Raw genomic sequence first — 27,063 nt, forward strand, 5'->3', positions numbered from 1 at the left:
CTACTTGACTTCCACCAACTGCTCCAGACGCTTCAGAATTGTCAGACGCAAGGCTTGGAACCTAGTGAAGACACAACCAAAAGGATTCATTGACCTTGAGGAGGTTGAGGAGTGTGGCTCCAAGAGACCCACTACTTCTGACCAATTGACAATGGCTAGCCACTCTATTCTCAAGCAGGGAGAGGGACCGCTGCTGTGAGGGTGATCAGGCATGGCTGTAAACTATGCTGTGAGCTTTAAAGTAGAATTTTGTTTCCATTGCATATGCTACAGTGGAAAAGAACTGCCTCAAACAGGGTAGGAGAGCAGGAGGCAGGAAGCTGGCTGGGCTCCAGCCTAGCTCTGAAGTAGCTTGGGGGACATTTTTCCTTATCTAGGGGCCTCCGTTTCCACATTGCACACTCAAAAACCATAACTGATTCCCATTCTGGCTCCAAATCTACAGCAACACTGTTTAGTATTTGGTGTATTTATGTCCTCTGATTGGGGTCTCTGCTGTCCCACTAAGGCAGGCCATACTGCACAGATAGTGGCCTAGGATGTGAGGATGTGGTTTTCTGAGGGTTATTCAGCTAGAAGCCAGAACTGGAACTAGGTCCCTACTTAATATTCTTACACTGTGCACCTCTGTCCTTTCTCTCCTTAGTTGGAGTCTAACTTGAGCATTAGATGAACGTCTTCCATATTTTGGGAAACATGAATCAAAGCAAGAAACTGATCTTCAGGACAATATGTCTGTCAAGCTTCACATAGTTGGCTGGCCCCGGTGCAGCTTCCCCAGGAGTCTCCAGGTGACACTTGTTCACCCTTCTTCTCAGGTCCTTGCACTTCAAGGAGCTACCAGGCCTGCCAAAACCTGCCATTGAGCTGGGAAAACTCCCACATATGGAGTATTAGGCCAGGCCAAGTCTGCACTGAGCAGGCCCTCTACATCCTGTGGTCCCAGCACCCTCACATGTGAGACCCAGTGCCCACTGAAGTTCCTGGCTCTCTGACCTCCATGCCATGTTTTCAGCAGCAAGTGGCTCAAGCTAGTGAGGATGCTGGCTCTGGAGAAACACCCTGGACTATCAGTTGCCATTCTGGCAGCTGTCCTCCAGCCTCAGGTCAGTACTGAGCAGAAAGACACTTCCCAACCCTGGCCTGGGTATTCCCTACCTCATAGACTGGCCCCTGGCATTTAGGTGCCACAATTAACTTTTTATGTGCTGCTTACTTCGTGGTCAGTTTGATTACTTCTCTTTCCTCCTCTTCTTTTAATTTCTTAACAAAACTGTCCAGCACCGGCATTTCAAAGTTAATGTACTGAGCAACCTAGAAAATCCAAGAACATTTTAAAGTGCTTTACATGAAAAGCCAAGAGTGTGTTCTCTTATCCTATGGCTTTGATAAGGGCCAGTAAAGGACATACGTGTGTACAGGGTAAGGCTGCTGTTTTCACAACTCTACAACTGCTAGTATATGCTACTATATGCTAATATAGGAGAGGGGAATCCGTTCTCATCTTGAATACAACACTTAGCCCTAGGAGGATATATTAAATGAACATTTGGAAAAACATTCAATAGTAAAATTGAGTTATACAGTAAGATGGAAGGAGTACGCTTGTCATTGTTCCAAACAATGAAATGAAAATTCCCAAGTCCTAAAAGTGGCTTGAGAAATGCAGGACCATCAGGGTCCAATTCCTGCAAGCTGTTCTGAGAAGTTTGGAAATTTGATCATTGTCTGAGCAAGATTTAGGCTGTTGCTAAGACTGGAACACTTCCTATCCTGTCAAATCTAGGACTCTTTAAGGAGATCTGAGGTGGGTGATGAGCATAACAGCAAAACATTCTAGTCAAGGGTTTACTTGCATGATGAGAAAGGACTGAGCCAAAGTCCCTTTACCTGGGTTCTAGGACCCAAGATCTTAATCTTCACTAAGCCAGCTGGTACAGCTAGTGGTTACCAGGGTGACTGAAGGCAGAAGCTAAGCCATCATTGTGCTGGGCCTGTGGCACTCAGGACAGTAGTTGGAACTCTAGCAACACTCATCCTCAGATGCCTCAGGAGTCTCCCACTCTGCCACATAGCCTGTCCCTCAGGAATGGGACACCAAGCCACAAGCCCTCACTCACATCACAGGGGACTTCCTCGCCCAAGTCTGTTTCCATCAGGAAGAGCTTAGCAATCTTCTCACATGGCCCATGCAGGATTCTGGAAACTAAGGGGTACTCACAGTCTTTTAACTTTGTTCGTTCTGAAAAAGAAAAGAAGAAAGAAAGATAAAAGGAAGGCAGGCAGGAAGGAAGGGACAATCTACAAGATTCACAGGACACAGAATTGCTTCTCTTTTATGCAGGACAGCAACATGATGGAAAACTGATGCTGAAGGGAACTTGTGGAATCTTTTCCAGACTTTCCTGATATTGCTGCTCTGAGACATTGCCTCACCAGCAGAGATCCAGCTTATAAAAACAGGGGCTGAGGGAGCAGAGACAGGATGTGAAGGGAGGGAAAGTCCTGTTCTCTGCCAACAGGGTCCCTACACTGTGTCATAATAGAGTAGCAACAGAGAGTTTAACCCTGTCTCTCAGGTTATGGCTTGTTCCAAACCACTCCTGATTATGCTCGCTGAGATGAAAATCACTTATTTAACTTGTGGCAACTTAACATACAGTTATGGTGGAATCTGAAGAGAAAAAAAATAAAAAAGACATGTGTCCTTGGGTTTAGGATGGAGAGAATAATTTGTGTAAGAGGAACAATGTGTCCAGGGCAAGAAGGACCTGATTTGGGCCCCTACACTTCCCAGCACAGAGTTTTGCAGAGAAGCAATATGAGGCAAGCTGGCCAAGGGGACAGGGACAGTCTATCTTTCAGTCCACAAATGCAGCCAGACACTTACCCCCAGATTCGTGTACGATGTAAAGTGCAAACTCTCCAGGGTCATTTTCTACCTGTACCAAGAAGTGTCGGAGTCAAAGCACAGTGACAGAGCAGCCCCTTTTCGTATGACAGCCTGGTGCCACACACAACCACCACGGACCCTTCTTTGCTTGAGATCCCAGAGATGCCCCCTCAGCTGAGGAAACCTACATAGACTTGTCCAGGAGCCACAAGCAAATCACTGGCCTTCGAAAGAACTCCTTCCATGACTCCTTCCCTTGGCTGCTCCTTGGCCCCCAAACACACAATGATAGATTACTATTAACACTGACAGCAATGCTCCACAGTCAGACTTACTCGGAATTTGTTCAGCAGCAAGGTGAGCACCTGCAGGGTCGTCATGGTGCTGTTGACCCTCACATTGGTCATGGAGCCAAAGGCAGGTGTGAACACAGAGGTCTATACAGAGGTAGAAATAGAGACAGTTCAGGTCACGTCCAGGGGACACCAGGGTTGACATCATGCAGGAGTCTGGGCCTGCATCTGGCCAGACCATGTAGAGCAGACAAGGACAGCAAAGGAACCTCTCCTTAGGCTCTGGGAAGAGTCATGTCTGTCCATTCAGATGGATTCTTGTTCAAGCTATTCCCATACTTAGGAGTGCCTCTGTACCTGAAACATCCTGTAAGGAAGATACTTATGTATGTATCACAGCTTTCTGGATTCTAGGATCCAATGCTAAGAATGGAATTCATAAGTTGGAGTGGTGGTAATAACCAGTCTCTTCCTCTCCCTATCAGTTAAATTTTAAGGGGTCTGTTGATTTTAAGGCAAAGAGTTCTCAAATCTGTCCTCTACCTCTTCCCAGACTGGCACAAGCTAAGGTCCTCTGTTGACATCACACTAACCTTCTGGCTTGTTACCTTCTAGTCTATTCTCTACATAGCTACCATGATACCCATCCAAAATGTGGTCCTTAGGGTATGATTTGGTAGTGTCATGTGAGAATACAGCCTTAAATTGTCACTTACCCCACCATCCTCACCACTTCCCAGCTCTATTGCATGTACAGAAAACAAATTTGAGAGTGTCAGGTAGTCATTCTGTACTGCACAGTTTGAGAAGTGTTTCTTTAAAATGCAGTTCTTAGGCACAGAGAGTGATGAGAGTGGTGCAGAGAGCTATGTGTGTGGCGTAGAGAGTGAGCAGGACAGTAGGAATTTGAGTGAGAACTAATATTAAAACAATGTGTTTGGGATCCACAGGAGCAGTGAGCTGTGGGCCCTGGCAGGAGCTTCCAGCAGAGCCCCAATGGGAGCCACCAGCTGAGATGCTATGAGATTCACCTGCCAGAAGCAAGCAGGACAGCAGAATTTGAATGAGTTGTCTTAAGCCCTGACAGACTCAGAGCCCTGATGGGCAGGAGCCACAGGGGGAGAGTCAGACAGCTGGAATTTAAGTGAGGAACTCATGCGAGCCTACTTGGACAGCTGGACTCTGAGTGAGGTCCCCGTGTGTGCCCACCCCACACCTGTTCCACTCCACACCCATGCCTCCAAGTCCAGTCAACTAACTTGCCTTTAATCTGGAGTGCCTGATCTGACTTAGCTATAAGAGGCTGCTCTCATAGGCCCTGAACTGAACTTTCTCTTGGCTTAGAAGTTCAGAGAAAAAGACAGGGGTAAGGTAGCTGCCTCACCCTATTCTAGAGCAGTGACTTCAGATCAAGAACCTATCGTCTCAGGCATGAAAAACTCTACCACAGCAATGTCACACAAGAAGCAGGCTACCTCACACCCTACACAAGCCCAAAGCAAGATGTCATCCCCAAAAGGTGAAACAGTATCAATAGAGAAGCCATAAAGTGTGATGGAACTTTCTGACACAGAATTTAAAAGAACAATGACTGATTATTTTCAATGGGTGAAAAACAAACTTGAAGAATAACAGGACACTGCAAGCAAAAACCAGGAGGAGCTTAAAAAAACAATCCAAAATGCTACAGATAAAACAAACGAGGCATTAGAAGCTCTGAAAAAACAAGAACCCACGATCCAGAATATGAAGTCCAATGTTTCAGATGCTGTCAACATGAGCAGAGTTGAAGAGATGGAAAACAAAACCAGTGAAAGAGACAATAGAATTCTCACCACTGATATGCTAGAGCAAAAGCAGAATTAAAAAGGAAGGGAAAAGAAGAAAACCTAAGAATAAAGTGGGACATCATCAAGAGAAATAATATGTGCATCATTAGAATCCCAGAACAGAAAGAAGAAAGTGAAAGTACTGAAAAAGTTGTGGAAGAATTATTAGAAGAAAACTTCCCAGGCAAAATGAAGAATGAGTGAATATATATTCAAGAAGCTGAGTGAACACAATTAGAATAGACCCCAAAAGAAAAATACCCAGGCATATCATAGTCAAATTTGCCAGAACCAAAGATCAGGTAAGAATCTGAAAGCAGCAAGGGAGAAACAAAGAGAAACCTATAAGGGAGAACAGATAAGATTAAGTGCAGATTTCTCAGCAGAAACCATGTGAGCAAGAAGACAGTGGAATGACATATATGGGACACTCAACACAATTGCCAACCAAGAATACTGTACCCAGCAAAATTGCCCATCAAATATGAAGGAGAGATCAAGATATTCCTAGAAAAACAGAACTTAAGGGAGTTCGTAAAATCAAGACCAGCAGTGTAGGAAACACTGAGAGATGTCCTTCTTACAGAGGTGCCACAGAAAGCAAGATGGACCAAAGTAACTAGCAACAACACCAAAAAGAACCAACAAAATGACAGCAATAAAACCTTGCCTCTCAATAATCACACTGAATGTGAATGCTTTGAATGCACCACTAAAGAGAAAAGGAGTAGCGGATTGGATAAAAAAAAAATCCCAAATCCATCAATATGCTGTCTACAAGAGACACCCCTGAAAAATGAAGATAAAGAAAGACTAAAAATAAAGGGAGGGGGGAATATACCAAGCAAATTGCAACCAGAAAAAAAACCAGGAGGGTATGATACTAATCTCTAATAAAAGAAATTTGAATGCAAAAACCATCACGAAGGAAAAGGAAGGTCACTACATAATGTTTAAAAGGTCAATAGAAAAAGAGGGCATAACAACAATAAATATCTATGCACTAAATGAAAGACCTGCAAAATATATAAAACAAACCTTAACAAACCTGAAAAAGGAAATAGACTACTATAGTAGTTGGAGACTTCAATACACCACTCTGAAGAAAAGACAGAACTGCTAGAAAGAAAATCAACAAAGATGTTGAAGAATTAAACCACACAATAAACCAACATGATCTAATAAATATTTATAGGCTAACACCCCCCCCCCCAAAAAAAACAATGCATGGAATATTCTGAAGAATAGGCCACATTTTAGGTCAAGGCAAGCATCAATAAATTAAAAAAACATAGAAATAATATAAAGCATCTTCTCAGACCACAATATTACAATACTAGAAATTAATAACAAGAGGATAAAGGAGACAAAAACCATACATTTGGAAGCTGAACAACACCTTGCTAAACATTAGTGGGTACTAGAAGAAATAAAAAAAAATGAAATTAAAAAATTTCTTGAAACAAATGACAATGAAACACCACTTACTAAAACCTTGGGGAAACAGCCAAAGCAGTAATCAGAGGTCAATTTATAGCAGTAAGTAAACACATGAAAAGGCAGAAGAAAATGACTATTGACTCTTTAAACCAACATCTCCAACAAATTGAAAAAGAACAGCAAGAAAATCTAACACCCTCCAAAATAACCTGAAATTATAAAAATTAGGGCAGAAATAAATGAAATAGAAAGCAGAAAAATAATTGAAACCATCAACAAAACCAGGAGTTGGTTCTTCAAAAAGGTCAATAAAATTGACAAACCACTAGCAAAAGTACCAAAGGAAAAGACACAAATAATCCAAATAAGAGATTAAATGGACAATGTCACAACAGAACCAACTAAAATAAAAAGGCTAACAATGGAGTATTATGAAAAATTATACTCAAAATAAGTATGAAAACCTGGAGGAAATGGACAAATACTTAGAAATGCACAACATACCTAAACTGACACAAACTGAAATTGAACACTTGAACAGAACCATAACAAAAGAAACTGAAAAGGTAATAAAACAACTTCTAGTCCAAAAAGCCCTCAATCAGATAGTTTTACAAGTGAATTTTATCAAACATTCAGGGAAGAATTATCACCAATTCTACATAAACTATTTCAGAAAATAGAAAAATACAGAATTCACCCAGACTCATTCTATGAAGCAAACATATCTTTGATCAGGAAAAGATAGGACCAAAATAGAAAATGATAGGCCAATCTCTCTCTTGAACATAGATGCAAAAATCCTTAATAAAATCCTGGCTAATAGAACCCAATGATACATCAAAAAAATAATTCACCATGATCAAGTGGGATTCATAACAGGTATGCAAGAATGGTTCAACAGAAGAAAAACAATCAATGTAATTCATCACATTAACAAAGAAAAGAGCAAGAACCACATGATCCTATCAGTTGATGCAGAAAAGGCCTTTGACAAAATCCAACACCCTTTCCTGATTAAAACACTCAACAAAATAGGATTAAAGACAAATTTCTTCAACATCGTAAAAAGTCTAAACCCAAGAGCCAGCATTGTTCTCAATGGAGAGAGATTAAAGGCATTCCCTTTGAGAACACAAACTAGGCAAGGATGCCGACTATCACCTCTCTTATTCAATATTGTGTTGGAAGTCTTAGTGATAGCAATAAGACAAAAGAAGGAAATGAGAGGTATCCAAATTGGCTAAGAGGAGGTAAAATTATCTCTTCATGCAGATGATATGACAGTAAAATTAGAAAACCCTAAAGACTCAGCAAGAAAACTGGACATAGTTGACTAATTCAGCAAAGTGGCAGGATACAAGATCAACATACAAAAATCAGTTGGATTTCTCTACATTGTTAAAGAGAATGTAGAGTAGGAGCTAAGAAAAACAATACTCTTCACAATAGCTAATCACAAGATTAAATACTTGGGAATAAGTAAATCTAACCAGAAGCACAAAGGATCTATTCAAAGAAAATTACAAAACATTACTACAAGAAACAAAAAAGAGATGTGGAGAAATGGAAGAATATAACCAGCTCATGGATAGGAAGACTCGATATTGTGAAAATGTTACTACCAAAGGCAATCTACACGTTTAATGGAATCCCAATATAAATACTAATCCCATTCTTCAACAAGATGGGAAAGGCAATCTCCAATTTCATTTGGAACGGAAAGAGGCCCAGAATTAGCAAAGCACTCCTTAAAAATAGAAACAAGGTAGTAGGTATCTCACTCCCTGATTTCATATCCCATTATACTACCATGGTGGTCAAGATAGCATGGTACTGGTACAATGACAGACACATAGATCAATGGAATAGAATTGAGAATACAGAAATCGACCTATAGTCAACTGATTTTTGACAAGGAGATGAAATCAGTCAAGTGGGGAAATGAAAGCCTTTTATAAACAAATGGTGTTGGTGAAATTGGAAAACTAACTGTAGAAAATGCATGCAAGATCCACAACTCATTCCATACACAAAAACCAACTCAATGTGGATTATGGACCTAGGACTAAAACCAAACTCTATAAACTTCATTAGAGAAAAGCTTGGAAGAATTCTAGAAGTCCTAATCCACAACATAAACAGGTCTTCCAAGCATCCTGAAAAACCTACCACCAGGAGAGGATAAAATAGATGAATGGGACCTTCTAAGAATCAAATCCCTATGCACATCCAAAACCTTCTCCAGAAGGGTCAAAAGGGAAGCCACAGACTTGGGGGAGGGGCGGGAAATTGGTAATGACATATCAGACAAGGGACTTATATCTAGAATTTATAAACTACTCGAGCACCACAACAAGATAAAGGTAAACAACCCAAATGAAAAATGGGCACAGGATATGAACAGACCACCAAAGACGACATTCAGATGGCCAACAAGCACATGAAGAAATGTTCAAAAATCCCTAGCTCTAAGAAAGATGCAAGTCAAAACAACTATGAGATATCATCTCACCCCAATAAGAATAGCACAATTTAACAGAACACCAATCATATGCTGGCGAGTTTGTAGAGAACCTGGAACCCTTATTCACTGTTGGTGTGAGTGTAAAATGGTGCAACCACTATGGAAGACAGAAATACCATTTGACCCAGCAATTCCACTACTGGGAATATACCCTAAAAAAAAATAACTACCTTTCAAGTAGATATATATGCACATCCATGTTTATTGTAGCTTTGTTCACAATAGCAAAGAGTTGGAAACAACCCAAGTATCCCTTAACAAACGAATTGATAGAGAAGCTGTGTTATATTCACACAATGGAATACTATGCTGCATTGAAAAACAAGGAAATCATGAAACATTATACAAAAATACCTGACCCTGGAGGACATTATGCTGAGTGAAATATCTTGGTCATAAAAGGACAAATACTGCATAATGCCACTGTTATGGGACTGACATCGGGCTTGGAGGTAAAACTAAGAAAAGTGGGGATAAATAATGTATCAGTATACATTGAATTATACATTGAAACTGATAAGGGAGAGAACTGTTTAAAAGGAATGTATGATTAGGTATTATTGTCATGACAGGAGTCCAGAATGAAGGCTACATAGTGGAGTGGGGGGTGGGGGAGGGATTGTATAACAATGAAATAGGGTGTTTTTTTTTAAATTTCTCAAAGACAAGAGCGAATTGAGGGGGGAGGGGTGGGCTGGGAGGAAAGTGCGCATCAGTGGAAATCCAAAGTGTCTGTAAATTTTCATTAAATTAATAAAAAAATTCAGTTCTTGTTAAAAAATCAGTGGCAAACCCTGGCCCATATGACATCTCCTCATAGATGATATTTCAAAATCAATCACCAGGCTGTCCTTCCTTTTCTTGTCTGGAAACACCATTTAAGCCATTTAGCAACAGCAATATGGAAGCCTGGATGATAGATAGGTTGTGACAGCAAGATTTCTCAGCTGCGAAATGAAACTGGAATTCCTGCATGAAAGGCAAGGTATTCTGTCTCTGAAGAACCACCACTGTCCCCTTTGTTATGGGGGTAGATCTAACAATTCCAGGGTCTATAGTAGGGCACAGCTGTGCCTGGGCTGGTGACAGACTCTCTGAAGTTAGTCTCTGTGACTAGCCCCAGAGATAAGGTGGCAAAGGGTGAGGAACAAAGAGCACGATGGGGCCTCACCTTGTGGTTGTAGAAATGCCCGTTTATGGAGAAGCGGTGTCGCTGGATCCTCTGCGCCTCACTAGGTGTGCGCCCCTTGGGCCTCCTCTGAATCATACAACTGGCATCACTCCTGGTCCTCAGTAGCTGTGGGACCTCTGTGTCCTCTTCCACGGCCTCTACAGTGAGAACTGGAGGGCAGGACCAAGACACTGGTTATGGTGATAGCAAGGCAGTTGGTGCCATTCACAGTCCTGCTGCCTGTGGGGTCTTATTCTACCACCTTGTCAGCTTGCCAAGTGGTGAGAAAGGCCAGAGGGAGGCCTGCAGTGTTCCTGTCTGCATAGTGGAACAGTGAGAGCCAGAGTCTGACCCAAGGACAGAGCTACACTTGGTCTCAGGACAGCTCAACCAGTGGGTGGGAGGCCCTAGACCTGTGGAGTATTCCCCCCACCAATGATTAGGATAGTTTTATATGTTTTTCTCCCAAAAAAAATTGGTTTGTATATCATATACATCATGTTTTGTAAATGTACTTTGTATTTTATATAATTATTCATATACATTATATTTTTATATAATTAATTATCATTGCTTTATGACTATTATCATCCTATCTTTTCAAGTCTGTATTGAACCTTTCCCACTACTTCACCTCCTGACCCACTAGCCTCTGCTAACCCAGCAATTTTTTCTCTCTTCCCCTTCTGTTCCTCTCATTCTTTCCCCTTTAGAACAATCATACACATCTTACCCAGTTATCTTCCTATTTTCACAATAGTGACTTTATGAAACATTTGTCCTTATGTAACTGAGATATTTCACTTGGCATAGTGCTTTCTAGTTTCTGCCAAGTTTTATAGTATTTTACAAAATCATTGTTCCTTAGTATTGTATAGCATTCCATCATGTGAATGTAACATACTTTCTCAATCCAATTATTTGTTGACAGACATCTGTCTGTTACCATTCTCTTGCTATTGTGAATAGCTCTTGCTGTGAACATAGGTGTACAAATAGATGTGCATTCATGTCTCAGTTCTGATTTTCTTGGAATATATTCCTAGCAGTAGAATAGCTGGGTTAAATGGGATTTCTGTGGGAAAGGTCCTGTGCTAAATGCTGAGAGATGGAAAGAGAGTGAGGAGAGGAGGTTTGTTGGTTTAAGACTGTGGTTGTTATTGTGTGTTGTCAAGTCAGAAGTGACTCGGCTGACCCTCCAGCAGGTTTTCAGAGGCTAACTGAACGACATTTTGGTTAGGAAATCTAACGGGAAGAGATTGTTTATTTTTCTTCCACAGAGCAACTGGTAGATTAGAATCACCAGATGGTGATAGAACCATTTATATACTTTGTCACCTCTACCAGACAGTGCCTCCTTTTCTGTAAAAGAAAGTCACCACTGTTACCTGTGGGGATGCTGTGAGGAATGAATAAGAACATCCATAAAGCATGTCATCTGAACAAGTATTTCCTGATGACTGAGGCTGAAGACATATGAAGTTGCTTTTTTGCTACTTTACACAGGTATTCTTCAGAGTACCCTTCCCATCTCACTGAGGCCTGACCCTAGTAACTCACAGGCTCTCACCTGAGCTGTTCCTGGCGCTCTCTGGCTTCACTGAAGACCCAGTGCCTGGCTCTGCAGCTGAATCTCTGCCACTGTCCTGAAGAAGTGCTTCCATTCTGAAAAGAGAGATGAGTGAGTTAAATCCATCGGAAAAGCTAAGAATCCAGCTACGAGGGCAGATGTGAGTTAGAAGCTGGGAGGGCAGGCAAGGCTGAAGCTGGAATTTCACAGTGCCACTTAAATAATTTGCTGCATTTCTGTATTGCCTAGTAATATCAACATCCTCAACTGATTATTTGTTTTCTTTTAAAAATTTATTTTGTGAGATTATTTTTCTGTTGGTCTATGTTAATATTTCTTTGGCGTTTTAGTTTACTTCATATTGGTGAGTCCGAGGTTTTACATATTAATGTCATAAAAAGTGTTTATAGTACAGATAGGGAGCTCTGATGGCCTAGTGGCAAGAAGCTTCACTGCAATCGTGAAGGCATGCAGATCTCTTCCTGTGCTATGGGTTGCTTCCGACTCTATGGTACACAACAACAACTGTACATATTTAAAATACTTTTTATTAATTTATAATTTGCTTCTTTCTTTTGTTTTTCATCTGTAATGTTCAAAATTCCAAGAATTTGTGCATATTAACACTATTGTTAATACTGTGATTTTTATCTTTTGTTTTTACATTTTTTTGGAAATAAAGTCAGATACCTTTATCAGCTACATATATAATTTAAAAAAATTATTCCCATGTAAACATTTAGGAAGCAAAGATCTCTTCATGTGTCTGGAGGAAGGAGAGGTGTCTGAGCTGGGGAGGCTGAGGACCTGTTGTGTGCACACAGTGATATGCCTAGAAGAGTGTCACGCAGGGACTCTGGGCAAAGGCCACTTAAGGGGCAAAATGTCCAAGCCTCTCGGCAGAACAAACTCCCATGCAAGGGCAACAGTGTCTGACAGGAGACAGAATGGTATGGTGGGAAGAAGCTTCAGAAGGCTTGGAAGCACGTCACCGGATTGGGGAGGAGGGACCAGAATGTGTTAAGCCAGCTGAGGCCACTGAGGATACTGCTGAACCAGCAGGACTCAGGGAGCACTCTGGCTGGGATGCTGGGATGGAAGATGGGGAGAAGTATAAGCTAAACCTGGAGTCTTCCTGAGTGATGTGGACTTCACCCTCTAAGTCCACATTCCTAAAACTTTCTACGTGTGACCCACACAGAGGGAATTGGCAGGGGCATGTGATGCTGAGGCACCTAAGTGCTGAATCCTCTCTACCAACTCTACTTGAGAGGAAACAAACACTAATTCTTTTGTCTCTGGAAAAGATTTATTGCACTCAGAAGCAAGGAAGAATTCAGCTAATTTCCTTTTGGGGAAGCTGGAGAAGAGGTAAAAATCAATTAAACAACAAGGCAGGTGGCAAGTGATTTCCTCTTGACTGAAATATTCTTCTGATAATAAAATGGGGGAAAAAAGTAAGGTATTAGGAGTCTGGATTTGTTGTTGTTGTTGTTGTTATGTGCCGTCGAGTCGCCTGCTTTTAAGGTAAAACAGGAAACAACAGGAATTCTGTCTTACAGAGACTGTTTAGACTCCTAGTAACACAGAAAACATAGTTGGGAGCATTTGTGAAATATGGCTGGAGGTGCTCAGAGTCTGGAATGTTCTGGGAAGGGACTGCAAAGCCCTGGCTATAATCTAGAAAGGACCCTCTAGAATGAGGGTATATGCTGGGGTGTGTGTGTGTGTGTGTGTGTGTGTGTGTGTGTGTGTGTGTGTAATCCTGAGGTCAAAGACACACCTCCAACAGTATACTCAGGGGGATAGTGACCAGCACTACCTGGCCTACCTGTCCAAAGCCAGCACTTACTGCTCACAACTGGACTGCCCGACTGCCCATGAGGTGGGGGTGAGGGGCAGCCGCTCCCAGTCATCCTGCATCTGGAGTCGGATAGGCCGCTTCAGTCCCCAGGAGATGTTGAGGAGCCCCTCGATGATCAGAATCCCTTCTTCCTGTGGAGTGCACACAGCGTCAGCCTCTTCCTTGAGCAGCAGCCCTCAGGGGTCACTGCCCACTTTCCCTGTGACTCTCCTGAGCTCAAATACACAGCCCTTTCCTCTCTCTGCGTTTGCTCAAACAGGTCCTGCCATCAGAGACACTCGACTCCTTCTATCTTAAATCTGTACATCTTAAATAATTTTTGAGGGCCTAGTCAGACTGACAGAGTCAGTCTGAAAACAGTTGCAGGAAAACTCAAAATCCAGAGGAATCACTTCCTTGACAGGCCCCAACTGTTGGCAAAGAAATGACATTTTGTTTAATAGATAAGTAACCCTGAAGGGGAAGGCTCCAATTTGGTAAGAGTGTGAGAGACAGTCAGGAGGAGAAGACACAGACCAGGAGAACTCCCCCAGGGAATAATTTAACCACAGGAGCTGAGAAGAAGAGAGCTGCTGGGGGAGGGACAGCAGCCTCTCTCTGTCTTCTCCAGAGTCCATGCAGAGGCCTTGTGTGCCTAGGCCTTCTACCACATGATCTGGGCACATGGCCCTTTACTATCGTCCTTAAGCACAACCAGAACACTCTTATCACACACTGTACAGATATCCCACTGTTAGATTTTCATTTGGTTCTCTGCCTCTCCATGACCACTATCCTCTCCTTAGAAGATACCACTGTCTGTCTGCTCTCTGCCCATCTTCTGCCTCATGGCCTTTTGTGGGGTGGTTGGTGGTAGTTTATTCATCCTATGTGTCCTATATACACCAGATAATGTGAACACTTGCTGGACATTTGCTGAACAAAAGGGCAAGGAAATTCTTACTTTAAAGTACACATTTTGTTAAGGGGCACATATAGGTCCTAGAGGCAAAGGCTGCAAACTTGGTCTCAGCTGCCACTGTCAGGTGAAGGAGTCTATGTCACTGGATCCTATCAGTCACCTGTCCAGATCAAGCACTCTGCGAGAACACATGAGGAAACATTTCTACATAGTGGTGGTGGTGGCAGAGCCTGGGAGAGTGACCCCTGGAGCCCTCACCCCTCTATAGTCCATCCTTCCTCAGGCCACAGAGTCAACAATACTGACCTCCCAGGCTGGCTGGCCAGGCCCTGCCCCAGGCTATTATCGCCAGAGTTCTTGTGAGCAGCTGTAACTGAAGGTTGGTGAGAAGGTATAGACTCAGCTGCCAGGCTGTGAGGCTTATCAGACATGCTAGTTCATCTGGATACATAGCCCTCCCTTCCCTTCCCCAGCCAGTCATCCTGAGGGCTATCAACTGATTCCTGACATTCCAGGACTCCCAGCTTCAGGTAAGAGAGCAGTACTATAAAAAGGCCCCACTTTCTCTTTGGTAGCAGTTCTCAGGCCAGCCCTGAGCAGCCTGCCTTCTTGGTGAAAAAGCAAGAGTGCTGCTTACATCAGGGTGAACGAATGCGTGTCTGTAGAGTTCTGGCTTATTTATGTACAGTTGTGGAAAAAAGGGTCTCAGTGTGGTATTTCATGTGTTTTCACACAAGCCCACAATGCAGGTGTTTACAATACTGTTTTAGGGATGAGTAACCAGGTTGAGTACTTTGCCAAAGGGCACAGATGGCAGATCCCAGATTTAAGCCCATTTCCTCAGACCTAAGTCCACTAAGCTAGGCTCTCTTATTTATACACATCTAAAATAGCAGTAATAACAAAGTCTTGAGCCCATGGATTTCTTTTTTTTTAAGATAATTTTTATTTATTTATTTATTCTTTGTATGTGTGTACCGTCAAATTGGATCTGACTGGTACAGGAGGCAATTGTTCCTCCTTCTTCAGCAGAGCATCTGGTGGATTTGAACCGTGCACCTCTGGGATTGCAGTGCAGTTTCCTACCACTAGGCCACAAGAGCTCGCCAAGAGCCCATGGATTTCTCAGATGGGCAGGAAGAAAGAGTTTAGGAGTCTTCTCCAGAACAGGTATGAGCATCCCCCAGTTCTCAATCATCAGATGTCAGAGCCCCTCCTCACATGACAGTCAGTCTCCCTTGCCCATGGACCCCAGGTGGAAATGGGCTAGGGAGCCCAGGTGGGCAGTCTCAGATGAGAGTCTGAGTAGGAGAATGTGAGACGGGCATCAAGATAGCCACACAGCCCCTCACTACCCTTCCTCTCTGATTTACAGGCTGTTGTTCATCTACCCTAACCAGTAGTGACATGATCTTGGCTTCTGATCTCCGTGCCCTTCCTTCCCACAATTGGAAAGCCTCAGAGGAAATGCCATCCAAGAGCCCTCATCCTCTCAGCCTGGATGTTTATGTAAGGTCCTTCTGTCAACAGGCCCAGTCTGTCTCTGTGCTAGATGAGCCCTTGCTGGAAGCCAACCCAGCAGAGCCTATGCGAGGAGCACCCTGCTACAACTGCACCCCCTGTTTCAGTGGCCAGTAGTCCCTACTGCCAAGCAAGAAGGGCCTATTGAGGAGGACTGGCCTTTCTGTAAACCCTTAGGTTCTATACAGACAGGTGGGTCATTCACAAAATCAGGAGTCTGATCAAAGCTCTGTGATATGAGGGCTTCTGGATACTTACCCATGAGCTCTTACAGGAAAAACCAGGGCTCTAGAAAACCCAGCCCAGAGCCTATCCTATGGACAGCATCCTCAGAACTCACTGCTCATGCCAAGGACAGTACCTGCAGGACAATTTGTTCACACCTCTCTGTGACTTATGAACTCTGACTCCCCTAATAAAAGCTTCTGTAAGGAGAAACCCTGGCTGGTGCTATCAACAAACTGTTTGCCATGCCACACCCCTCCATCTGCTCTCTTCCCTAGGGCGCACTGTCCCTATAGGCCTCTGGTCACAGTGGCTGCTTGCTTTGACAATTCAGAGCCAGACCTCTCTGCATAGAGGCAGGAAGAAGGGCCAGTCAGTTGTCTATGACTGAGGCCACTGAATCTACTTGCTCTGCCACAGTGCTTCAGTTTCATCATGGCCAAACCACAGTCCCTACCTCCTTGCTGTTGTATGCATGCACACACACCCACACAAAAAGAACTCATGAACAGGGAAGTAGTTGTGGTCAGTTCATAAGCAGGAAGTGGAGCAGAAGACAATGTCTGCATACCAGGGGGCTTGAAGTGGGTCAGCTCCTACACTCTGCCCTCTTAGTCAGTGCCTCCACCCCCATTGTCTCCACCTCCTTACCCCCAGTGCTGAATAAATCTGGGGCTGGCAATTGAAGACCGAAATCTGCAGCAGGGCACCAAAATTCTGGATCAAAAAGTCCTCACCCCTTCTCTAAGGCCATTCTCAGAGACCACACTTTAAAGCCAGGCTGTAGGCTGTGTGTGTGTGTGTGTGTGTGTGTGTGTGTGTGTGTTTTGAACAACAGAAGCCCAGTTGTATGCCTAAGACAAAATGAGCTGGGTCTGCCCTGATTAATCCTGGTTCCTAAAGGAGCCTGGCAAGTGAAAAGGTGAAGGTGTGGAATGTAGGCGAAGGGTGCAGTCCTCCTAGAACTAGGAGTCAGGCCTCACAACCCTCCTGGCTGGCCCTGCTCCCTTGAGTTGAAAATAGGCTGACTCTGGTCAGGGAGGATCCCCAGAACAGGGGAGGTACTCAGTGAAGGCAGGGGGAATCAGATGGTGGTGTGGGCTGGGTACTGAGCTTGACTTCACCGCTTCCACCCTTCCTCCCTCTGTATGATCACTTTTTGCCCCTGGCTATTCTGAATTGCTTTGTTGTTGTTAGGTTGGTAGGTGCTGTCAAGGTAGTTCTGACTCATAGCAACTTGGCAAAATGAAACACTGACTCGTGCTGCTCCATCGACACAGTCATTGCTGTGTTTGAGCCCTTCGTGGCGACCACTGCACCAATCCATTTTAAATGCCTCTGCTCCTGCTTTTTATGTGTGTTTTGTGCAATATCAGAATGTAAATCACACATATAGATAGAAATTTCAGACAACTTCTCTGTATAGTTGTTGTCCCCACTTTATATCCTGCAAGGTGGAGACTAAGACTAAGCAAATAGACTTGGAGTTGCTGTTTTAAACTCTCTATATACATATTTGGTGTCTGCGTAACCTTCTGCATCTTTAGACAACTCAGCTATCTTGCAAATGCACTAAGGCAGCTTTAGCCAAAGTGTTCTTGGAAGGTGACAGGACAGCTGACCTGCCTGGCAGGTGACTGAGTGGACTCACTGGGCCAGATGCTGGGTGTGTTCAGCATCTCATCTCAGCCTTCTGAGAACAAATGCATTACTGCTTTTGAGTGGGAAGAGACTCATGAAACCCTCTAGGTTTCTGGGTTAAATCACATGGGAGGAGATTGTTTGTCTTTTCCCTCAAGCAGCATGAAAGCAACCGCAGGATCATGCCACCCATGACACTTTCCTTCCTTCTTCCCAGCTCAGAAGGCATGCTGCCACATCTGCAGAAGCAGGCAGATATGGGGTAAGAGTACCTCTGTGCTTTGGGCTCCTCTGTTCATATCCCTAGGGATGAAAGAGTTAATGGCACCTTCAAAAGTTGCCAAAAAGCAAATAATGGGCTTTTGGCATTATTCCAAGCTCCTGCTAACCAGGCAAAACAAGCAGCAGAATTCCCTTCCTTCCTCTCAAGGTTCTCCTGGTGAAGGTCACAGGAATGTGACTGTCACATTCATCCTTCCTTCACTGCTGGAGAATGGAAGGAAAATGGAGCCTGTCCCCTAGAGAGCAGCTTGGGGTTTCATAGCTCCCAGGGCAGGGCTGGCTGTCTAGATCATTTAACCTTGAGAATGTAAACGGTCCTTCATTTTCTGTCTTCAGGCCATAGAAAAGAGGATGGAAGAAACCTCCCAGGGAATGAGACACAAGATTTCTATTCCCCTATTTTTGCTGTGTACATTAGAACCAACTTATAGTTGATTCTCCACAAGGTTCTCAGAGGCTGTAAATCACAGGTGGATATTGCTCATCTTTCTCCTGTGGAGCAGCTAGTGGATTTGAACCGTGTTGCCTTTGGGTTAATAGCACAATTCCTTACCAAGAAGCCTCCAGAACTCCCTTCTGTTCCACTGAGAAAGCGATAAAGCTAGGCTGAGGCACAAATGAGATTATAGAGTCTGGAGCAAGAAGGCTGGGTGCCATACACACTATGTCCGCCAGAGGGAGACTCTGAGCACACCAAGTGCTGAGATGCAGAGGGTATGTCCTCAGCTACTCCAGGTCTAAGCCTTCCCAGGAGTTGTCCACTTGGCAGCCAAGGTCCAGGGCCATTGTGGAATCCTCTAGCTCACATTATCAGATGTGAGTGATGGATTTAATGACCAGTGCTTAAAACTCTATTTTCAGAAGATGTATCTTGCTCCTGGTTGTTTGTATATTTCATTGTAATATAAGCAAAATTATTCCCAAAGTATGGTTTTCAATACAAGAAATTAAACCTCAGGCTGCATGAGGGTGAAACTCTCCCTCCAAACCCTTGGATGCTGGGAGAAAGTTAGAAAGGAAATACTGGCCCTGGGGTTGGTTCTGTCATCCACCCCCTTAGAACACCTGGCCTCTCCAGATGAGACCATGGGAGAGAAAGTTCGCAGGATGCAGTGAAGAAAAGAGTGGAGATCGCTCCATGGCTGTGTTCATGGACACCCAGGTGTTGAACCTGTGGCAGCCTGAAAGTAGTTTAATTTAACGACTAGGCTCTTACTCATATTTCTGTACCTTGTCATTGGTGCCCGAGTAGAGAAGAGATGTGCTGCCAACACATATGTTCCATGGGAAAAAAACGGGCAGTTTCCTCCTGAGTGATTTACTGTTTCTGAAAAGCTGCTGGAGGGTCAGCTATGCATCAGTTCCAACTCGAGGACACATACCAATACCTTCACTACCAAGACTTCTAAAAGATTAAGGTTTTAAATGCCTTTGATGGATTATAAACTATGGTGCTATACCTGGAAACCTTGCTAGTATCTTTCATTTGCTGCAATGTGATGTTAGATTAGTTACTTGAGGGCTTCAAGCTCTTTGTCTATAAAATTGAAAACAGTCGTTCTTATACTGCAAGGTTCTAAGCATTGAAATAAGTAAGAACAAAGATTAAGTCTAGAGTCAGGGCATGGAGACTGGGAATTTTCCTGCCTGCCCAGCTGTTCCATCTGCAGGAAGTGCCAGTACTGCAGAGCTCCCCCTTGCCCCATCCCAGCCCTGGAATCTGAGAAACTGCGGAGCGAGGCTCACCCTCCGAGACCCTGAAAATGCACTGCATATATCCTTGTCAGAACTTTGCCCCTTAGCCCCAGCCATCTTTGTGGCCAGGTTACCTCACAACAGTGACACCTGAAACATTCTGTATCTAAGGAAGACAAGCTATATACTCACATCCTCTTTAGGTTAAGAAACACAAAACCCCATGGTTTGGGAGTGGCTAACCTCCTGCTACTGAAACTATCAGGAATGCCTCTTCACCGCTGTGGAATCCACCTCCTACTTGCAATATCTTGTCACATGTAAACAGGGCACAGGTTAGGGGTTTTCCAAACTCATGTCCCCACAGATCTTTTGACAGAGGTGAGCCTTCTGGGGACTCCCAACTGATAAGACCATGCTCTTAGTTAGAATAATGGTTCTCAGAATTGACCATGCTTCAGAATCCTCTGGAAGATGTTATTGTTACATGCCATAAGGTCAAGTATGATGCAGAGACCTGAAGGACTGGAGGAAGACCTGAACCTTGCTCCATCATCCTCATGATGTCTGTTCTGCTCAAGACCATTGTGGTAGTCACTATGTCAATCCATTTTGTTGAGTGTTTTCCTCTTTTACTGATTCTTTACCTTTCCTAGTATGATATCTTTCTCCAAGGACTGGTTCCTTCTGAAAATATGCCCAAAGTCAAGGAGAAGTGGTTTAAATATCCTTGCCTCTAAATGGCACTCTGGTTGCAAGATAGACTTGTTTGTTTTTTGGCAACCCATTCAATACTCTTTGCCAACCCAACAATTCAAAGGCATCGTTCTTCTATCATCTTTATTCACTGTTCAACTTACAGATTCATAGGAAGCAAATTAAAATACCATGTCCTGGATTAGGTAGGTACATCTTAGTCTTTAATCTGATATCCTTGCTCTTTTGGAATTTTGGAGAGATCCTTGACAGCAGATTTCCCCAAGGCAATACATCTTTTGGTTTCTTAACTGCTATTACCATAGCTTCATCTTGCTTAGATCCACAATTAACATCCTTGGTACCAGCAGTCAGGAAATAAGAGACACATTGTAGTGGGAAAGTCTGCAGTTGGGGCCTTCTCCAAAGTATTTAGGAGTAATACTGTCAGTTTGAAGACTAAGGTGCATCTGATTTGGGTTATGGTCTTTCCCATCACTTGCTATGCATCTGAGAGCGGGCAATGAATAAGGATGACAGAAAAAGAACTGATGTCTTTGAGCTGTGGTGTTGAAAAAGAGCACTGAACATCCCATGACGGCCAAGAGAACAAACAGATATGTCTTGCATAAGGTACAGCCGGAGTGCTCTTTGGAGGCAAGAATGATGAGGCTTTGTCTAACATACTTTGGGCATGTTGCTAGGAGGGGCTATTTCTTGGAGAAGGACATGATACTGCGAAAGGTGGAGGGTTGGCGAAGGACAGGAAGATCCTCAACCAGGTGAATTGACATAGTGACTGCTGCATGGGATCTTGTGTGTCAGGAAGTATGAGAATGGCACAGGATAGAACAGGGCTTGGATCTTTTGTTCATAAGGTTGCTAAGAGTTGTACTTGACTCAATAGCACCTAACAACACAACAACTACCATGGGTGCTGATTGTGGAACAAAATAAATTGAAATTCATAGCAATTTTAATATTTTCTCTATGTCTCATGATGTTTCCTATTTGTCCAGTGGCTAAGGGCAGTGAAGTAGCAAAAGCTGCCGTTTCCCAGGCTATGCGGTGGGATGAGTTTAAGCAATAGCATGAGGCAGCATGGCAGAACTGAGGGAATGGAGAACAAATCTTTGTGGCTGCAATCAAGGTACTGTACAGGATAGGGTAGGTTAAGGAGGAGAAAGATTATGAGAAGCTTTCATTCCAAGATGCCTGACTGTCATGGGCAGCCCACAGCCTGGTCCTGGAGCTAGAAGCAGGTCCATCCACGTGACCAGAGCTCCTGAACTGCAGTGACTGCTGGTCTGGCCTGATGGGGAGCCTCAGGCTGCTGACAAGGCCATCTGGTGAATAGGTTCTTGCCAGCCTTTATTCCTCCCTGGTAGCCTGCCTAGCTTTCCAGGACGACATCAGGCTGACTCTCTGGTCTAGGAATGATTAGAAGCTTTGTGCGGTTTGAATAAATAAACAGAAGGAGGATATAGTAGTAGCAGATGGGCTTCAAGGTGGGAAAAATCTCTGTGAGGGACCCCAGGGCACTGAACAGCTCATCCCCTTATTTGCAATCCCCAAAATAAAACTCACAAAGATGAAACCTTTGCCATCAGATTTTGAAAACAGTTTGAATTAGACCCAGTGGATTGATGGTAAGGATTACACTGCCAACTCAGAGGAATGTGATTTGAATCTATGAGTTGCCCTATGGGGAAAAAAAGATAGGCAGTCTCCCTTCCATAATTTACTGCCTCTGAAGGTCAGTAATAAGTTGGTTCTGACTTGATGGTACATAACAATAACAGGGAGAAAACTTCCCTGCAGGATATCTGTGACGTACACAGATGTTATTTTCCCAGAGATCACCAGTAACTGTTGCATCAAGTTGATTCCAACTCTAGCTGACCTCAGAGGCAGTGGAACTATATGTGGGTCAGAGTAGAACTATATTCTATTTGGTATTCATGAGTCAGTTTTCCAGATATTGGTCACCAGGGATTTCTTCTGAGGTAACTCTACATAGCCAAACCTGTGAACTCCAGCACTCTTCATCCAGAGCTCTATGAAACATTCGCTCAGTGTCTAACTGGAGTTCTAAGGGCTTGCCTGTAGTGTAGATAGCTCCCCACCCCCACCCCCCATTTTTTAACTCTCACACACATACAGTATGTTACTAATTGGGAACTTAACACTTGAAAATCCAGATACTTTGAGGAAGCTCTGGTGGTTCAGTGATAAGAAGCTGTGCTTCCAACTCAAAGGCAGACAGTTTGACTATATTAACTATTCCATGAGAGAAAGACGGGCAATCTCCTCGCATGTGACTTACAGCCTCTGGAAATCCAGTGGAGGGTCTGTTATAAGTCAGTTTTTACTTGATGGCAAAGAACAGTAACTTCTTTTGAGAAGTCAGAAAGCATCAACCCGTACTTAGCCCACCTTCTTAGCACAGCAAGGATGTATTTGACCAGATGAGCAGCTATGTGCTCCAGAATTCATCTCTTCCCACTGTCCCAGCCCACTTTCCCTCTTCTCATGTAACCTGACTAATTCCTGAGTTTGTAGCCCCTGCTGATGACAGAAAATGAATTGAAGCTTTTGAGCTGTAATGTTGGAGAAGAGTGCTGAACATACCATGGACAGCCAAAAGAACAGATATGTCTTTGAGAGGGCGCAGCTGGAGAGCTCTTTGGAGGCAAGAATGATGAGCTTTGACTCATATACTTTGGGCACGTTGCTAAGAGGGGCTAATCCTTGGAGAAGGACATGATGCTGGGAAGGGTGGAGGGTCAGCGAAGGAAAGGAAGACCCTCAACAAGGTGGATTGACACGATGACTGCTGCCATGGGCTCCAGTGTGCCAAGAAGTGTGAGGATAGCACAGGACAGAACAGGGTTCAGAACTTTTGTTCATAGGGTTGTTATAAGTCGTACTCGACTCGAAGGCACCTACACAACAACAAGCCCCTGTAGAGCCCAACATTTTATTTTACAGAAGAATAATGGTATAGAGGTCCAGGGGAGACAGATGGCAGGTGAGATTGTCTCAGGTTTCCTGACTGGTGGGGAACAGAGTTCTCACCCTTTCTTTCTAATATCCCATCTTCCAAGTGATGTCCTTTCCGCTCTTTTGAGGGAGGGTGATGGGACCACTTCCAGAGATATACTGAGGAGAAATACAAGGAAGAGATGCCAACTCTTCAACCTGGCAATTTCAACACCTAAATAGGGCTATCTGGGAGCCAATGAGTATCCTCCAAAGACACATTTGAGAAGGGAGGTTGGTGCTACCATCAAGTGCTTTTAAATTCTATGTAAGCAATGAAATACAATTTTCCATAGGGAATTCTTCACTGCCCTCTGCTCTGTTCTAATCTTCATCATCCCACTGACCCTGGCCAGTCCCAGAGCCATGCTGAAATGCCACAGTTGTGAGCATCAATTGACACCCCCTGGACTACATGTCCTAGGACAAGATTCCTTCCTACACAGGGTTTAAAATGCTCCAAAGAACAAAAAAGCTGGATAAGTTTGGACTTCAAGAAAGAAAAGCTTGTACGCTCCAGCTCTGTCACTCCTAGTGTGACCTTAGGAGAAGGGTTTCATTACTCTGGGCTTGAAGACAATCATCAATGTTTATGATAATCACTGGGGTTGTTCATGAACCCTCTCTAGTTCTACTGTCCTATGAACAAAAAGAACTGTACTTCCACATTCTTTGAAATCTAGTGTGGTTAGAATCTTTGCTATCTCACAATGCCACATCTGGATTAAGGACTGAAATGTGCTATTTAAAGGTGGCACAAATGGCAGGTGGTCTATAACTCCAAATGTTAGCTGTATGAATCCTGGGTTCCAGCAGCACTTCAGAAGAAAGGCATGGTAATCTGCTTTAAGATGCCAAGAATTCTCCAGAACTGTGAGGCAATAAAGTTCTGGCCATTGAAGAAGGAAAAAAAAAAGAAAAAAAGACTACAGCCAAGAAAATATAAGAAAGTTGTTGACATACATGGGACCAGCATGAACCTGAGGTGACTTGATGGCAGTGGGCTTTGTGTATGTACTAACCACATTTTCTTTGTTCTTCCCACTGCTGTAGTGCACTCTTGAGTAGCAAAGATGACCTTCCAACTCACATTGAATGTACAATCTGAGTGAGAAGAACTCTTTCTTGTATTAAGCAGCTGAGATTTGGGAGTTACTTGTTACTGCAGGGAGAGCAAGTCCATCATGATGGATAGAGTGCCTGGAAGATGCACTGAGATAGAGCAGACTTGAAGATGCTACATAAAATAGAAAGTGTGTATTTGGCATGATCGAACCTTCCAGGTGTCTGAGCCCTCTCCCGGGGCCTGGTTTGTCTGGATTAAGTCATCTAGTCTATTAAGGCCTCAGAATGCTGCCATGGAGATGCAAGAGAACAATGAAGGAATGTTCTATGCTGTTGTTAATTTACTATGAAAGAGCATGTGGCTGTGGAAGGTGGGAGGAGAGCAACGACTTACATTCACAGTGATATTAAAAGGGTTTTATGGACCCTACCAGACTATATGGCAGAAGCTATGGGGGATTCTTAAAGACTAACCATCCCATAAACATGTACAAGTTTCTTTTGGGCACCTCCCCTACTTCTGAAGGATTTTCTCTGATGCATATTTGGATTGACCCTGTGATTCTGAGCAAAACATTTGCTGAATTACTTACTTCTGAATTTCAGACTCTGATGTTTCCGAAATTAATCTGAACCAAAGTCCTTGGTAGAGGAAAGAGGCCCACAAGGTGATTACTAGTGGTCCACAAAACCACTTTCTGAGACACCAAGGGAGGTATGCTGGCCACTAGAGTAACCTGGCTCCAGTCTCCATATGACTAGATATAACATGATAACATAATGACTAGAACTAACACATAAATTATTCTCTAAACTAGGATGATCTGGAAGTAAACAAGATGTCATGGTTTGAATTGTATTCTCCCAAAATATGTTAGCCTGGCTAGTCCACGATTCAGTGTTTTAGAATCACTTGTACAGGGATTAAAGGTGGATGCAACAAGCATAATCTCATCACCACCCTGATCTGACACAATAGGAGTTTGGCCTGTAATACCTTTAATCCTTTTACAAGAAATGAAGGGAGATATAAGGTTCAGGGGTAGCAGGAAACTCCTAAGAGTTTCTTTCCTCCATAAAGAAGAGCTGGGAGCAGAGTGTGACTTTTTATCAGGTTCTTACTCTTGGAAATTCCTAGACTCAGGAGACACATAGAGAGAAAGCCACCCCTTACAGTTTGTGCCCTAAATTCAGACTTTGAGCCTTTGTCTTTGAGAGAATAGATTTCTTCTTGTTAAGGCCATACATTACGTTTGTTACAGCAGCACTAGATAAAATTATCTAAATAATTATTTTGAAACAAGGTACAGACCAGTAGTATCTTCAACAAATCAGGATGAATGGTGATCGGATGATGAAGACAAGAACTGGACCTACCTCTCTGTGTCTCAGCTGGAAGCTTTTCCCCTCATGGTAGCAGTTGTAGGTTTTTAGCAGGCTTAAGAGCTCTGATCTAAAAAGATAAAGAAACCAGACATTTGTGAGAGGAGTGGACAGAGCCCTGGACAAGCCATTCTGCCTCTTTGGTCTCAGTTTCCTTATTTGTAAAATGGGTATAATAGTACGCATATTCCATCTATGCCTAATCAAACTAGGTCATTATGACCTGTGCCCGTTAGCCTTACAGAAGACTTTCCTACAGATCCATCCTGGGGCTGAGCATAGAAGGAACAGAAACTCACATGATGGCCCCACCTCTGCCTATCTGGGAATTTCCAAACTCTCATTACAATTTCCACACAGACTAATAACCTTACACTCTCCATGTCTTTGAGCACTAAGGTACCTCCTCAGACTAAGAACCTGAACCTGAATTATTGAGTCAAGAGGTGCAAATATTTTGAAGATTTTTGCTTTTAAATCATATCACTTGCTACAAAGGTAGGAATGACTGTTGTAGTGGGAGCAGCATGGAGTTTACTCCTCTCTTCCTCACCATGATTTCCAGAGGGTACAATACAGGGACAAAGTAACAACAATGAGCACATAACCCCAAAGGCCCTCAGAAGACCACCCCAACCAAATGTCTCCCAGAATAAAGGGAGATCCACAGCCCGTGTCTAGGTGAATGTGACAGATTGAACTGTGCCCCCAGCCTGTGAATATGACTATGATTGGAACAGTCAGGAGTAGGATGGGTCCTGATTCAATGTGAATGTTGCCTTCATAGATGTTTCCTCTCCTGTGAAGGCACAGTTGTAGATAAAAGAGCAGCCATAAGATGATGAGGCAGCTACAAACCAAAGAATGCCAAGAATGGTTGAGAGCCTATAGGAAAACCCTGAAGGTGAGGGTGCAATAAGAAGATGGCAGGCATGGAGCCCCTCCTTGTAAATAAAAGCTTACTTGAGAATGGACTTCCCATCACTGATGGGCACATGAGAATTGGGTAGAAAATCTTCCTTCAT

General features: G+C 43.4%; 1 protein-coding gene across 1 annotated transcript; it reads right to left on the reverse strand.

The window, feature by feature from the left end:
- Positions 1-27,063, reverse strand: LOC102844414 (ras association domain-containing protein 4-like). The gene is made up of 10 exons (XM_006897736.1): positions 27,002-27,063; positions 26,033-26,108; positions 13,576-13,718; positions 11,724-11,818; positions 10,154-10,311; positions 3,229-3,330; positions 2,891-2,942; positions 2,121-2,242; positions 1,217-1,314; positions 1-61 (listed from the first exon to the last, which is right to left on the reverse strand). The coding sequence occupies exons 1-10, from the start codon at positions 27,061-27,063 to the stop codon at positions 1-3; spliced, it is 969 nt and encodes a 322-aa protein (XP_006897798.1).

This window comes from Elephantulus edwardii, unplaced genomic scaffold (assembly GCF_000299155.1).
Source record: "Elephantulus edwardii isolate Elephantulus edwardi_28Jun2011 unplaced genomic scaffold, EleEdw1.0 scaffold00213, whole genome shotgun sequence".
NCBI classification, from domain to species: Eukaryota; Metazoa; Chordata; class Mammalia; order Macroscelidea; family Macroscelididae; genus Elephantulus; species Elephantulus edwardii.